The sequence below is a fragment of the Schistocerca serialis genome, chromosome 5 (assembly GCF_023864345.2).
Source record: "Schistocerca serialis cubense isolate TAMUIC-IGC-003099 chromosome 5, iqSchSeri2.2, whole genome shotgun sequence".
NCBI lineage: Eukaryota > Metazoa > Arthropoda > Insecta > Orthoptera > Acrididae > Schistocerca > Schistocerca serialis.
Window position 1 is genome coordinate 628,727,131 of NC_064642.1, and position 14,547 is coordinate 628,741,677.

At 38.0% G+C, this 14,547-nt stretch overlaps 1 protein-coding gene across 1 annotated transcript in view; it reads right to left on the reverse strand.

Annotated features, from left to right (window-relative positions):
• LOC126481124 (uncharacterized) overlaps positions 1 to 14,547 on the reverse strand; it is a 102,302-nt gene that overhangs the window by 33,013 nt on the left and 54,742 nt on the right. Inside the window, exons 6-8 of the mRNA XM_050104661.1 lie at positions 10,485 to 10,650; positions 9,722 to 10,022; positions 6,968 to 7,138 (exon numbers count right to left, since the gene is read on the reverse strand). Coding sequence (XP_049960618.1) covers positions 6,968 to 7,138; positions 9,722 to 10,022; positions 10,485 to 10,650 — 638 coding nt within the window. The remainder of the gene's footprint in view (positions 1 to 6,967; positions 7,139 to 9,721; positions 10,023 to 10,484; positions 10,651 to 14,547) is intronic.

Consider the following 14,547-nt stretch of genomic DNA (forward strand, 5'->3'; position numbering starts at 1 on the left):
TCCACTTACTTCCAAGTGCTTCCAAAAATGGGAACAATACTAGGATCATTACATACATGCCCAAGGTGACTATTCTGAAAGTGATGGGACATTAAGACATAAAAATAGTTTTCCAATTCATTACAATGAAATTTTCAGATATTTTGGGTAGCATCTCGTGTAACTGATGCGTACAGCCAATTATATCTCGTACTGGTTTGTCTTAATAATCGACACCTTAACTGAATCACGCTTAATATGACACTTTTGAAATGTGCAGAACTGCTGTTGACTACTTTAAGGTGGTGTAGGTGAATGTAAGGTGAAAAATTTGCATGCTGAGGACACTGGACTACCACGCAAATCAGCATTATGGGAACTAACAATCTTTAAGGAACTGAGCAGCAATCTAATGTGCCTCTAAAGTAAAAAGCTGTATAAGACGAACAATTTTATTTTTTTTACAATTTATGTGCTTGAAACAAACTTTTCCACTATGCACATTAATAAATCAACTATTGGATATCTGACCGACACGTGCACTTTTTTTTATATTATTCTGATTATTACTTTCTTTCATCATATGGCATGGCACTGTTTCAGTAGTTGTTTGTCTGCGCTATATCCAACCTGCTGTATTTCTCTTACAGGCTGTATACGCAGACAAGGGAAAAAAATTCCCAGATTCCCGGGTTAAAATTACACTTTCTGCCAGACGAAAACATACTTTTTCCCTGTTAACTGACAGCATATATTCTCTCTTAACTGTATAACTTATCAATCCTTTGAATGATTATGGTTTTATACATAGGCGTAGCATTTCCCAGCACTTTAGAAAACTAAACGCAAGGGGGGGGGGGGGGGGGGGGGGATGGGGTGGGGGGAAGAAAAGATACGTTTTTGAAAGATCTTTGATGTGCAGCAACATGTACACTGCATATTTTCGTATTACGAAAGTATAAATTTGAATTCCACCAAACACCGCATGTTACATTCCGAAGCATTGAAATCGAGATTGCGATGCGCTTTTGTAAGACGGTCAAAGTTCTGTCATGTGATCTAACCAGCCGATGACAGCAGGTATTCAGAGCTTAGGACACGTGATACTGTTGAGTAGCGCGAACAAATAGTTCAAATGGCTCTAAGCACTATGGGACTTAACATCTGAGGTCATCAGTCCCCTAGACTTAGAACTACTTAAACCTAACTACACTAAAGACATCACACACATCCATGCCTAAGACAGGATTCGAACCTGCGACCATAGCTGCAGTGCTGTTCTGGACTGAAGTGCCTAGAACCCCTCAGTCACAACAGCTGGCTAGCACAAACACACAAACACAAAAAGTTAATGGTTTAAATTAATATACATAGTGTTGCTACAGGGTCTATACAAGGGCGATGTACTTGAGGGCAACGTTATAGAAATGGAAGAGGATGTACATGAAGATAAAATGGGAGATATGATACTGCATGAAGAGTTTGACAGAGCACTGAAAGACCTGAGTCGAAACAAGGGCCCGGGAGTAGATAACATTCCATTAGAACTACTGACAGCCTTGGGAGAGCCAGTCCTGACAAAACTCTACCATCTGGTGAGCAAAATGTATGAGGCAGGCGAAATACCTTCAGGCTTCAAGAAGAATATAATAATTCCAATTCCAAATAAAGCAGGCGTTGACAGATGTGAAAATTACCAAACTATCAGTTTAATAAGACACGGCTGCAAAATACTAAACCGAATTCTTTACAGACGAATGGAAAAACTGGTAGAAGCCGACCTCAGGAAGATCAGTTTGGATTCCGTAGAAATATGGGAACACGTGAGGCAATACTGACCCTACGACTTATTTTAGAAGCTAGATTAAGAAAAGGCAAATCTACATTTCTAGCATTTGTAGACTTAGAGAAAGCTTTTGACAATGTTGACTGGAATACTCTCTTCAAATTCTGAAGGTGGCAGGGGTAAAATACAGGGAGCGTAAGGCTATTTACAATTTGTACAGAAAGCAGATGGCAGTTATAAGAGTCGAGGGGAATGAAAGGGAAGCAGTGGTTGGGAAGGGAGTGAGACAGGGTTGTAGCCTATCCCCAATTTTATTCAATCTGTATATTAAGCGAGCAGTAAAGGAAACAAAAGAAAAGTTCGGAGTAGGTATTAAAATCCATGGAGAAGAAATAAAAACTTTGAGGTTCGCCGATGACATTGTAATTCTGTCAGAGACAGCAAAGGACTTGGAAGAGCAGTTGCACGGAATGGACAGTGGCTTGAAAGGAGGATATAAGATGAACATCAACAAAAGCAAAACGAGGATAATGGAATGTAGTCGAATTCAGTCGGGTGATGGTGAGGCAATTAGATTAGGAAATGAGGCACTTAAAGTAGTAAAGGAGTTTTGCTATTTGGGGAGCAAAATAACTGATGATGGCCGAAGTAGAGAGGATATAAAATGTAGACTGGCAATGGCAAGGAAAGCGTTTCTGAAGGAGAGAAATTTGTTAACATCGAGTATAGATTTAAGTGTCAGGAAGTCGTCTCTGAAAGTATTTGTATGGAGTGTAGCCATGTATGCAAGTGAAACATGGACAATAAATAGTTTGGACAAGAAGAGAATAGAAGCTTTTGAAATGTGGTGCTACAGAAGGACGCTAAAGATTAGATGGGTAGATCACATAACTAATGAGGAGGTACTGAATAGGATTGGGAAGAAGAGGAGTTTGTGGCACAACTTGACTAGAAGAAGGGATCAGTCATTAGGACATGTTCTGAGGCATCAAGGGATCACCAATTTAGTACTGGAGGGCAGCGTGGAGGGTAAAAATCGTAGAGGGAGACCAAGAGATGAATACACTAAGCAGATTCAAAAGGATGTAGGCTGCAGTACGTACTGGGATATGAAGAAGCTTGCACAGGATAGAGTAGCATGGAGAGCTGCATCAAACCAGTCTCAGGACTGAAGACAACAACAACAACAACAACAACAACAACAACAACAGTGTTGCTACACGAAACGCAAAGCTTTCACATATAATATTGGTCCATAAGATTAATACCCTGCAAGAGAAGCTAAGCTTTCACATATAATGTTGGTCTTTTATGCACGTATTACAATTTCAGATATATCATACAAATGTGCCAGTAAAATTTTTATTAACAACATAAATGTCTGATCTTCTGGGCTAGAAATTCACCTAAATGGCTCGTCATCAAAGAGTAGATTTTAAATGAGAGTCAAACGCTCTGCGATTTAAGAAATCCATATTACATTCTCGCAAATAGTTCAACTTGCGTAACAGGAAATTTACTTTGATCGTAACGCTTTTCAAATCACCATTCAGAATCTTTTCCTGCGACCTGTTAGAAATAGGTTCGTTTCTCCAGTTGCCAGAGAGCGCCAGATGACAGGCATCACCGCACTTGCATAGTTACGATATCATAGGGAACCCGTATGTTTGTATGTGTAAAAACTAAAAGATCTTATATTATGCCATAAAAGAAACGAGACATCAGAGGATACTCAGAACATCGGAATTTCGTGACCCATACTAAAATGTGCGCATTTAAAGTGCACATTCGTATGTCCAGATTCCTAGTGAAGTAGGCCACGACCTGATATTAAGCTTTTCGATGTGGTTTTCGGGATGTAAATTTTCTTGGAGTACCAGTACTGTGTTATCTCATGTTCAGTTCTTTATTATGGCATAATGACACATGTGCTAGAAGTTGAAAATGTGCACTTGAAATGCAGCGAACAGTGTGTGGAATTAAACACTTGGTTTCAAATATATTGTCTGCCTCCGCAGAAAAGATTAATAAAAGAAAACTTCTTTAGCAAACCAACAAAAATAACTTCATTGTTCTGCAAGGCAATTAATGCTTGGTTGTCAGAAAAGTGGAAATACAATAGAATCTGCAACTAATAATGTATGTTAGCCTTCCGTAATTACGTGAATGTATTTTAATTCACTTGATAGCTCCCAGCCAGAGAAATCTGTTTTGTTTTCATTTGATGTCAGAGCAGTAAACGAAGAGGAAACAGCAAAATCACTAAATGAAAACACGGGTCACATGGAGACTACCCACTTCCCCACTATAGCTCACACTGCTCTGCGCATCAGCCTCGTATCTATGATATTTCCGAACTGGGGCAATACCCTGCAACTCCCTCGAGCGTTTTGAGATACGTCGTAAAAATTTTGAAAAATCAAATCTTCAAAAACATGTTCATTTTGTAGTGCACATCTTTCTGAAGAGTCTGATACATAAAACATACGTATTTGAGGAAATTTAAGACATGTTATTCGGTGGTAAGTGTGCCAAAGTGCAGTGCCTCGCCTCCTCACACAGCATTCTTCTATCGCATGTCACTGTATTTCGCTCTGTGGAATTGAAACATATATATTTTGTAATGGGTGCCATTAAACCATATTCAGAGCAGTGGAAATTAAAATGTTCTGTGCTGCCTCTCCTGCTTACAGTCGGCCGGTTTGACATCCTGTCATTTTCTTAAAAAAAAAAAAAAGAGCTCTTCAGAAAATTTGCACTCTATTCCCTGTCAGCTAACAACTTGCTGCTTTGTGTGACACAAAATTAAATACAGGATACATAAACCCAGTAAAGACATGAGACAAGCAAGACAATAGACATTTCTTCAATCCTTAGCTCCTAGAATTTTTTTCTCTCTAATCTTGCTACAGCTTTTCATGGCATGCTTTCCTTTCTGCAAAAGAATCTATTACCTCATCGAAGTTTGTCAAACGTTTTGCTACATGAAAAATCGAAATGTTGTTGTCTAATACTAAAAAAGCTATTAATACAAATAGGACCCAAGACTGGTGTGGTTTCCCAGTTTGATTAATCTACTTTGTCACTGTCTGCTAGATAAAACAAAACAGGCCTTTCTAATACTGCAACATTTGTCACACACACCAAATAAACAAGACTGTTTTGGCACAAACGGTCTTTTTTGTAATGACAGAATATAATTCACAAAGTATCAATATCAAATGCCTATTAGGCCTACTACAAGCAAAAAGCTTTACGTTAGGAAATAGTTTCACACTTCATTAATACATTCCAGTTTCTCAAGCATGAAAGCAGGAAGTAGTAGGACGAAATTTTTATACAAACTTGGAATCGTCATATTGTTCCGTAATTTGTCCGATGACCCCGTTTCTTCTCCTTCCGCATTCTAACAAACAGTAATGTTATCACTAATTCTGTAACTATTCCTGCCAGTATCAAAGCTTCTTCACAGGTTAACTTTGCTAACTCTGCGAGTATCAGCGGTTTAGTTATTCTGCGATTATTCTCCGGTTAGGCATTGTTACATGTTCGTACAACGTGTTTTCCGTGCTTCTTCCAGAATAGAACTTAAAGTGGCTGCTAGCCGTGGACTGTACAACTGGCCCTTACTAGTATAGAGATCTGGCCAAAAATTTGTCAAAATTTGATTTTCTTGGATACACCGAGAAGGCAATACATAATATTTCTTATGTGTTATTCATTTATTTCCACTCCTGTAGACCAAGTCTATGGATTTCAGCTAGTAATTATAACAACACTCATCATTTGCAAACCCAGTCAACCACACAATCAGACAGCGGTTGGCATTCATCCGTTCGGCCTTACTCCGCTCAGCTCAGCTCATATAGCCCTTTTTGTCTGTAGGAAAGTTTGTTTCTATATGCAATGAAGATTCCCCTGATAGACATGTACACTATGCACGCATTCACAAATCAAGTTATGATTCATTCAGAAATCAACTTCGAATGTGTTCAAAAAGGTTCAAAAACTGACAGGGATGCGTTTCAAAGTCATATGAATAATCGATGGACTGAATCAGGGACTGAATGCTAGTCGCTTTGTGACACAAGGTTTTTTTCCACTCAAGAATATGAATTTCTAAAGTCAGAATAATAAATTAAAATTTCTTAGAAACATAAAAACATGTAGAACTTAAGACTTTTTGCACAATTGGTGTAAAAGTGTAAAAAGTCATATCTAAAAACAAAGATGATGTGACTTACCAAACGAAAACGCTAGCACGTCGATAGACACACAAACAAACACAAATATACACACAAAATTCTAGCTTTCGCAACCAACGGTTGCTTCGTCAGGAAAGAGGGAAGGAGAGGGAAAGACGAAAGGATGTGGGTTTTAAGGGAGAGGGTAAGGAGTCATTCCAATCCCAGGAGCGGAAAGACTTACCTTAGGGGGAAAAAAGGACGGGTATAAACTCGCGCGCACACACACACACACACACACACACACACACACACACACACACACACACGTCCATCCACACGTATACAGACACAAGCAGACATTTTAAGAGGCAAAGAGTTTGGGCAGAGGACATCTCTGCCCAAACTCTTTGCCTTTTAATATGTCTGCTTGTGTCTGTATATGTGTGGATGGATATGTGTGTGTGTGTGTGTGTGTGTGTGTGTGTGTGTGTGTGTGTGTGTGTGTGTGTGTGTGTGGGCGCGCGCGCGCGCCCCGCGCGCGAGCGAGCGAGTTTATACCCGTCCTTTTTTCCCCCTAAGGTAAGTCTTTCCGCTCCCGGGATTGGAATGACTCCTTACCCTCTCCTTTCCTCTTTCCTGACGAAGCAACCGTTGGTTGCGAAAGCTAGAATTGTGTGTGTATATTTGTGTTTGTGTGTCTATCGACGTGCCAGCGCTTTTGTTTGGTAAGTCACATCATCTTTGTTTTTAGATATATTTTTCCCACGTGGAATGTTTCCCTCTATTATATTCATATCAGTGTAAAAAGTCAGTTATATGTGGTGTTGCCAAGAGCCAGATCAGTAAATGTGTAACAATATATAAAATTACTTAGTATACTAAGCATCTTAAAATTAGTTTATGGTACTTAAGTGACGCTCAAATTAAGAACAATTTTGTCAGTAGCTATTAAAGTTTCTGACTGTTCAACAGCCATGAATGGAAAGGTATAATGCATATGTATATTATTACTTACCTCAGCACCACTAACAATTGCGCGACTATAAAAATCTATAGCTGTGCTGTAGTCCCCACGAGCTTCCTCAAGTGCAGCCAAGCATTCCCAGTACAATGGTTCGTCATCCAGGTTAGGAAATTTTTTTCGTATTAAATGAAGCCATTCTTCACACTGATCTCTTGGGTATGACTGAGGGTAGAAAAGGCGTCATGTACAGGTAAGCAGTAAAACATGCATGTGATTAATACTGGTAACAATGTCAAAGCTAAGTGTAGTCAAGACAGCTTAATCTCTCTCTCTCTCTCTCTCTCTCTCTCTCTCTCTCTCTCTCTCTCTCTCTCTGTCTGTCTGTCTGTGTGTGTGTGTTTGAGGGGTTGGGGGAGGAGGTTGGGGGGGGGGGGGGGAGGGGGGGGTCCTTTAGAGGTATCCCAATTTTTCTTCAAGGAACCAAGCTACAATGTCATCAGTCTATCATTCACAAAACAAGCCCTAAAAGGTTTGTGCCATCACCAGTTAGAAGTAAAGGTCAGCAGGTCCTGTAGCCAGTTTGTGGTAATTGCAGAATTCATTTATTGGGGCAAACATTGATGCTTGGGTTACAGCAGTTCCACGAGATATAAAGTGAATGTAGGTTTATATCAGATAGTAGATTACTTGCCTCAGTTCAGTCTCACTTAATTGTTGTATTGTAGTGTCACAGGTTGAATCTGAATTTTTCAGCATGCTGGAATTTATCACTGAAAAATTATGAATTTATTCACTGCATCATGAAAGAATAAAATGGAAGATATAAACAAATACTGTCAAGGTTGTTATTTTTATGAACAACAACCCTTCGCGTTCTATTCAGCAGAGAAGGTAAGTAGTAATGTCATTTTCGTTTTAACAAAATCTTATTCATTCTTGACACTAGGTACTTCATTTTGTGTTGATGTACCAACAAAATCACCTACTAAGTGATACTGTACTCTGTATTTTTGCAAATATATTAATTTTCTGATTAACCAATCAGACAGTTACTTTAGAGCATAGTGCTGTGGTCTGTTGTACTTCCTACTTTTTTAATAAGTACTGAATCTGCAGGGAGATGAGTCAGAGCAAATATAATTGAGTCATTGCTCATTGCAATAACACTGCCTGCAAACTCTGGATGATAGTTATCTTTGTCACAAAAATGTTACTGTTCAATGCATCTGGGTATCTAGGTGGAAGCACGGCATATATAAATGATGGTTATGCAAGGCTAAGCTTCAAACTTTCCCAGGTTTAAAAACTGAACACTTAGATCTGTTTCTAAGGAAGAAATCAAATGCAAATTCTGTCCCTTCGCAGAAAATATTTAACTGGCTTGGAGATTACTTCACTATTCTAGTAATAGAGGAGGAACATTACAAATTTATTACTTAATTATATTAAAAAAGCATTAACAAACACCTTTCTAAATAAAACTTATGTGTTATATGTGTGAGGACAAGGACCCATCTGTATCAGATCTTGAAACAGGTAGGCTATTAAGAAGAATGAAACAATAAGAAACCTAGTTTTGAATTATCTTTCATTTTACAACCACGAATTAAATCTCCTGTTCTAACATTGTTTAAGACAAAAACATGTGTATTAACTTTCATACTACATCTGGTGTGAGACATAGTGAAAAATGTATTCATGTTGATCTGATGATTATTTTACCAGTAAAGATACAAAACTGAGATGGACACTAAAGCCAGCTGTATAGCACTGTTCTAATTTGAACAATATCCTGCTGTTTTTCGACCTGTTACTACACGATGCTTTCAGACTGACAAGTTAGTAGCAATTTTGAAGTGCATCAAAACAAAAACGAATATATACAGTGTAAAAGGAAGTTTGATTGACCAATAGCTATGAATGGAAGTTGGGTCTTTTCCTTGCTCAAGAATAATGATAGTTATACTATTCCATCACTGTGAGGGAAATTCACCTCAGAGCCAGATATGAAAATCTGAGAAGGTAATTTTTTCTGATCTGCATTCAAGTATTGGATCATTTCAGTCAGAGCCTGGGGCCTTGTTGGGAGATGACACAACAGTTCCAGCTTGGTAAATAGTTATATGATTCTCAGCAGTGTACAGCAAAAGCAGGAAAATGTCCTCTGCCTTTTACGTGTCCGGAAAAAATGAAGGTAAAACGCAGTCAAGGATGCCACTGCAAAGTGGATAGCAAAATGTTCCAAGACATATGTCTCAGTGGAAACACCAACATGCTGCCACAGGCTGGGAATAGTCAGCCATTTTAGGCCAATTAACTCACAAAGCTCTGGCCACAGCTGGCACAGGGACTTCATTTCCAAGGAGGAGATGTGTAAGTCCCAGCATTCATTCTTTTGATGTTTAACCCTTTCAGATATATGGGCTACATTTGACATTAGGATTCCCCACTATGGCTCTGATGTCTGACTATGCCAGATATTTCCATTAGTGTAAAATAAATAAGAGTTGGGGAGACTGCATCAAGTAGAAAAATTGGATTGGAAATAGTTAATTAAAAAGGGGCCCTTGCTTGTAACTCCGAAGATAATGAGATTGGCCATCAAGGTGCACTACATGAATTGTTAAAGAGCTTGACACACTGCTTGAATGCCTTCGATTGTGTGAGAAACCTCTACAGACAGCAATAATATTTCCAAAATTAATACATCATACAATGTCACCATGTCAACATTTGGAAATTTCAGTGGTAAAACTTACTGAGTTTAAGAAATATCAATTAATTCAATGCATCTGGAATACTTACTGCAAGAATGAGCTTATGTAGATCTGAGAGAATGTTTTTCAGGTCTTCCAGATTGCAGTTATCAAAAACATTTTCATTATCCTCTATTAGTTTTCTTATTTCCTGGTCAGGGTGTGCAAGAGATACTTCAGAACCTACGTCAGCAGTTCCTGCTTCTTTGTTTCCTTCCAAATCTTCAGTTGATAGTGCAACTTCTTTATCTGGTTTATCAGAGGCTGGCTTGTGAAGCCCAAAACATCGAAGGTGGCTGAATGCATTTAACGACTTCCCCCTTTTCTCCAACCAGTTGAGCAAATTCCTCCTTCAAAACAAATAAATCTGTAGCTGTATTGCATTATATTCACCATCATCACAAAAATATCTTACTGACATAAAAAACTAAAATTTAAAAACATTAATATCACATTCCAAATGCTGCACAACACTTCATAGCATTTATAATTTATTAGAAACCTCTGCTTACTTCAACATATGGGGGGAAGTGAATGCTTCCTGTCTCATGTGGATGTGCATGTGTGTATACAGTGTGGATGAAATTTAATGACATAAAAAGCATTAGAAACTTACTTGTATTAGTACTAAAAGAAGTGTGATAGCTCAAAAGCTACTGGACGAGGAACACTTTCCTCTACATATATAAAAAAACTAATTTCTACAAAGATATTAGTTTACTTTGTTGAGCGTCACCATGTTACAATTACTTGAACCTAATAATGTAATTGTTCTTAAAGTACTGAATTAAAAATAATACTATTCCATGTACCTTAAAACCTCTGGTTGTGGAGTGAACGATACAGTTTTCAGAGGTGTTTTCGTTTGAGATGTTCCAAATAAAGTCATTCGAGATTTCCTCAAAGAAGAACGGTGTGGGGTATCTGCAACCCCAGTACGAGTCTCTTGTCCGTTAGGTCCTCCTGCAGACTTGTATGCTGTAAGTAATGAAGGAACATGTGATTTTTAGCACAACCAACTAGATCATTAAACAATTAGTAGCAAATTTCATACTTCATAAATGCATAGTATTAAAAACAATATTTACAGTTCTTATCTATTCACTTGAAATTGCAGCTTTCTAATTTTTAAAAACTTACAATTTATGAATTCTTCTGATATGCCACAAAATTCTACAGATATTTAAACTAGCAAACATTTTAAGCACAGAAAATTAATGATGCAACTGTTACACATTACAGTATGTAAGATGTATTTCCAAGTGCTACAGTGGGAAAACTTGATATATATGCGGTTTGTAAAATGTGAAGTAAACTATAAGACATTAATGCTTTCTGCCAATGTCGCACAATAAGAAATCTTGAGAAGGAAGTTAAGACACAAACACTTGGCATAAAAACATTAAAATTTAGGAATAAATTCTGCATTTAAGGAAAACATTGTGTCAATGTACATCTCAAAGCACCTAGTTTCTGAGTTGTAAGCCTCAGTTACATGTGCCATTTGTATAAGAGACTCTTGCCCCTTTCAAGTTTACTAAGTACTGTATTCTGAGTACTTAGATGACTTATCACCATCAATCAGTCACAGGAGATTTACTCAAACGATGATGCTTCTATTGATTTCTGTGCATGTGCAAGTAAATTCTAAAATTTTACTCAGTAACAGAGTGTAATGGCATACAGTATCATTTAATGTGATATGTCTGTCTAAAAGTAATGGAATATAAACAAAACACAGTATGCTGAAATACGCTCAACAGAAAATTATTATGCAATGAAATTTGCAGTAAAAATGAAATTAATGTAAATCATTTGGTACCATAGTTTCAAGTTTGTATACTAGTTACACTTGTGTATGGTGTTCTTTAAGCATACTACAATTTTATATGTATACATACTGGGAATGATGATACAAATTACTTGTAAATGTGTTTCCAAGTGAATAAATCCCCTTCCATTCCATATATGTTCTATTCTGTTTTTAAGAGAAACAACTAAACACAATTGGAGTATGATGGAGACACATTTACATTGGGTAGACCTTTCCTCAGCTAAGATGACAGTCAGCACAGTAATCTAATATCCAAAGAGGAAATCACAAAATCATTCAAAAGCTACTTTAAATGTTTGTTTCTGATTTTGCTCCTGACTACAATGACATTCCAGGAACAATACCAAATGATCTATGAAGAAAGGAGACACATCTGGATGTTGTATTTAAATACAAATTGTTAAAACTGAAGTCGAGGTAAAACTAAAGGAACTATCAAACTTGACTGTACAGGAACATAATATGCAAAGATAAAAAATAATTATCTCAGCCTCTAATGTACAAGATACTTGGTGAAACTGTTACCAACATTCAAGTTAAGAAATAAATAAGAGACTGGAGTGCTGACTATGAATTACCTTTCTGATTTAATAACAAAATTTAAAAACAAATGTCAATAATGCAGAGACTGTGGCACACACAGTTCAAAAAAGAATATGGAATTGTTGACAGGCAAAAGTTAGTAGAAATTCATGTCCATACAGAAAGAACGATGTGCAAAGCCCACATCATCTACAGTCCTATTTTTGTGAAAGATCTTGCAGAGAATTTAAGAAAACTCTGGTCCTATGTAAAGTCGCTAAGCAACTTAAAAGCTTCTACATCTACAGAGGGTGGAGATAAATATGGAAACAAAAAACACAATATTACCATATCTAATATTATGTAGAAAACTTTGGCATTCAAAACACCTTCCAGCTGTCTCAGAATGGATACAATACAGGTCCTGTATTATTTTCAAAGCAATCTTCCTGCAAAATAGTGGCAAGCTCAAATCACTCAACTCCCACCATGTTTCACTGGAGATGTTAACTCTGCTAGAAGTTGGAAACGGTCATACAAGACTCATCCAATTAAATGACAGTCTTCCATTGCACCATAGCCCAGGTTTCATGTCTTCAGTGCCATCTTTTCCTTTTATAGGCATTTGCATCACTGTTGAGTGGTTTTCGAATTCCAGCCCACCCTGCAATTCCCTGCTGACGGCACTCCCTTTCCGTTTGGCGCAGGCAGGATTCATGAGTGAGACAGTCAGTTCTGCAGTGACTTTTGCAGCTGTTGTCTTATTTGTCACAAGCTCTTTAATGACTCACTGTCACTATTACTCAGAACACACTTTCGTCCACATGATTTAGAAAATCTTTTTTTTTTTTCCCTGCAGGCTATATACATCTTCCTTATGGTGCCTCTTTAAATACCAAACACTTTGGCTAGCTTGTTTACAGATGCACCCACAAAACGACAACAATTTGCCCACATTTGAATTCACTTAACTCTGATATAACGCATTACAACTACACAGAACACTGTTCTGACCACAACTGCCATTTTAAATGTACTGAGGACATTGCACAGGTGGTGTTCATGGTAAAATTTTACAGTGTAACCTCCAGGCTTGGCTAGCATCTGTATTTATGTTCAAATATGCATATCTCACAGTGTTCCCGTATTTTTGCCCAACTACGTACATCTACACCCACAATCTGCAAGCCGCTGTATGATGAATGGTAAAGGGTATCATGTACCACTAATCAAACAGAGCCAGGGAAGACCTGCTGTCTATAGGTCTGTGTACAAACCCTAATTTTTCTCATCTTCGTGGTCATCATACAAAATGTAAATTGGCAACAATAGAATCATTTTGCTGCCAGCTTCAAATGCCAGTTCTCTAAATTATTTCACTAGTATTTTGTGAAAATAATGTCTTCTTCCCTTCAGGGATTCCCATTTGAGTTCACAAAGCATCTCCATAACACTTTTTGGCCAAACTCAACACATAACAAATCTCTGAATTGCATTATATTCAGTCACTCTTAAATCAGTAAGGTACAGAACAAGACGACAACAAAAAGAAAGTTAAAGTTTAAAATCTTGGGTTCAAAAAATTACTCACACAGGACAATTGTGCTGACATACGACTGATCCATTAAATTCCTTGTCCTTATATTTCAGCCTTATACCTTCCAGCAGTCTTCAAAGTGAGCAAACAAACAAACTGCAATACTTTTTCCATTGTTTTAAACCGCAAAAAACGAATGCCTGAGATGCTGTTCAGCAGAAAAAAGTATGCCAAGTTATCAATGTGTTATAAGCTGCACTGCGGCAACATCTTTGCAAGTTTGCTGAAGAAAGTGTCAAACTGCATGATTTGTTAGCATTGAAACTATAATCTTTGTAAATTAAATTCTTTGCCAAACAAATTTCACATATTTCTTTCACCACAAAGTCCCAAGCAGATGAAGATGACACTACATCAGTGCAGGGCCATACCATGAAAACTAACAGTTTTGTTACATCTTTAACACTTCCTGTTTTTCTGTTTTGTGGCTTTACTACTGCACACGTGTGACAATGCTGCTAAACACCATCAGCTCAAGGTATTGTACATGCTGACAGTGGCTCAACAATAAGCAGGGGTTCAGAATACGGCAAGAGGAAATGAAAACTCACTGTGTGAGACCTTCAGCACAGAACTGGACAGAGCACCTGAGACCCAGGCAATGGACTGACAGCCAAAGGAGACCATGCCAGATCTGTTGTATGAGCAGAAGGGTGCTGAGATGGAAACAATAGTCAGTCCACTGGCAGGAGCAGAGGTGAAGCCACATTCACCATCAAGGAGGGAGGAGGATGATGAAGGCAGGTCAAAGTCATAGGCTCCATGTTGGGAATCACTGGAACAAGCTTCACTGAGGCCCGAGGCCCCAGGCAAAGGGAGGGCAACGCAGACCACAAAAGATGCATCAATGGAGTAGCACACTGCTGCAAGTGGGAGCCAGCTCCTGGAATAACTTAGTGAACAGCCCTGCTGCCCAGCTAAC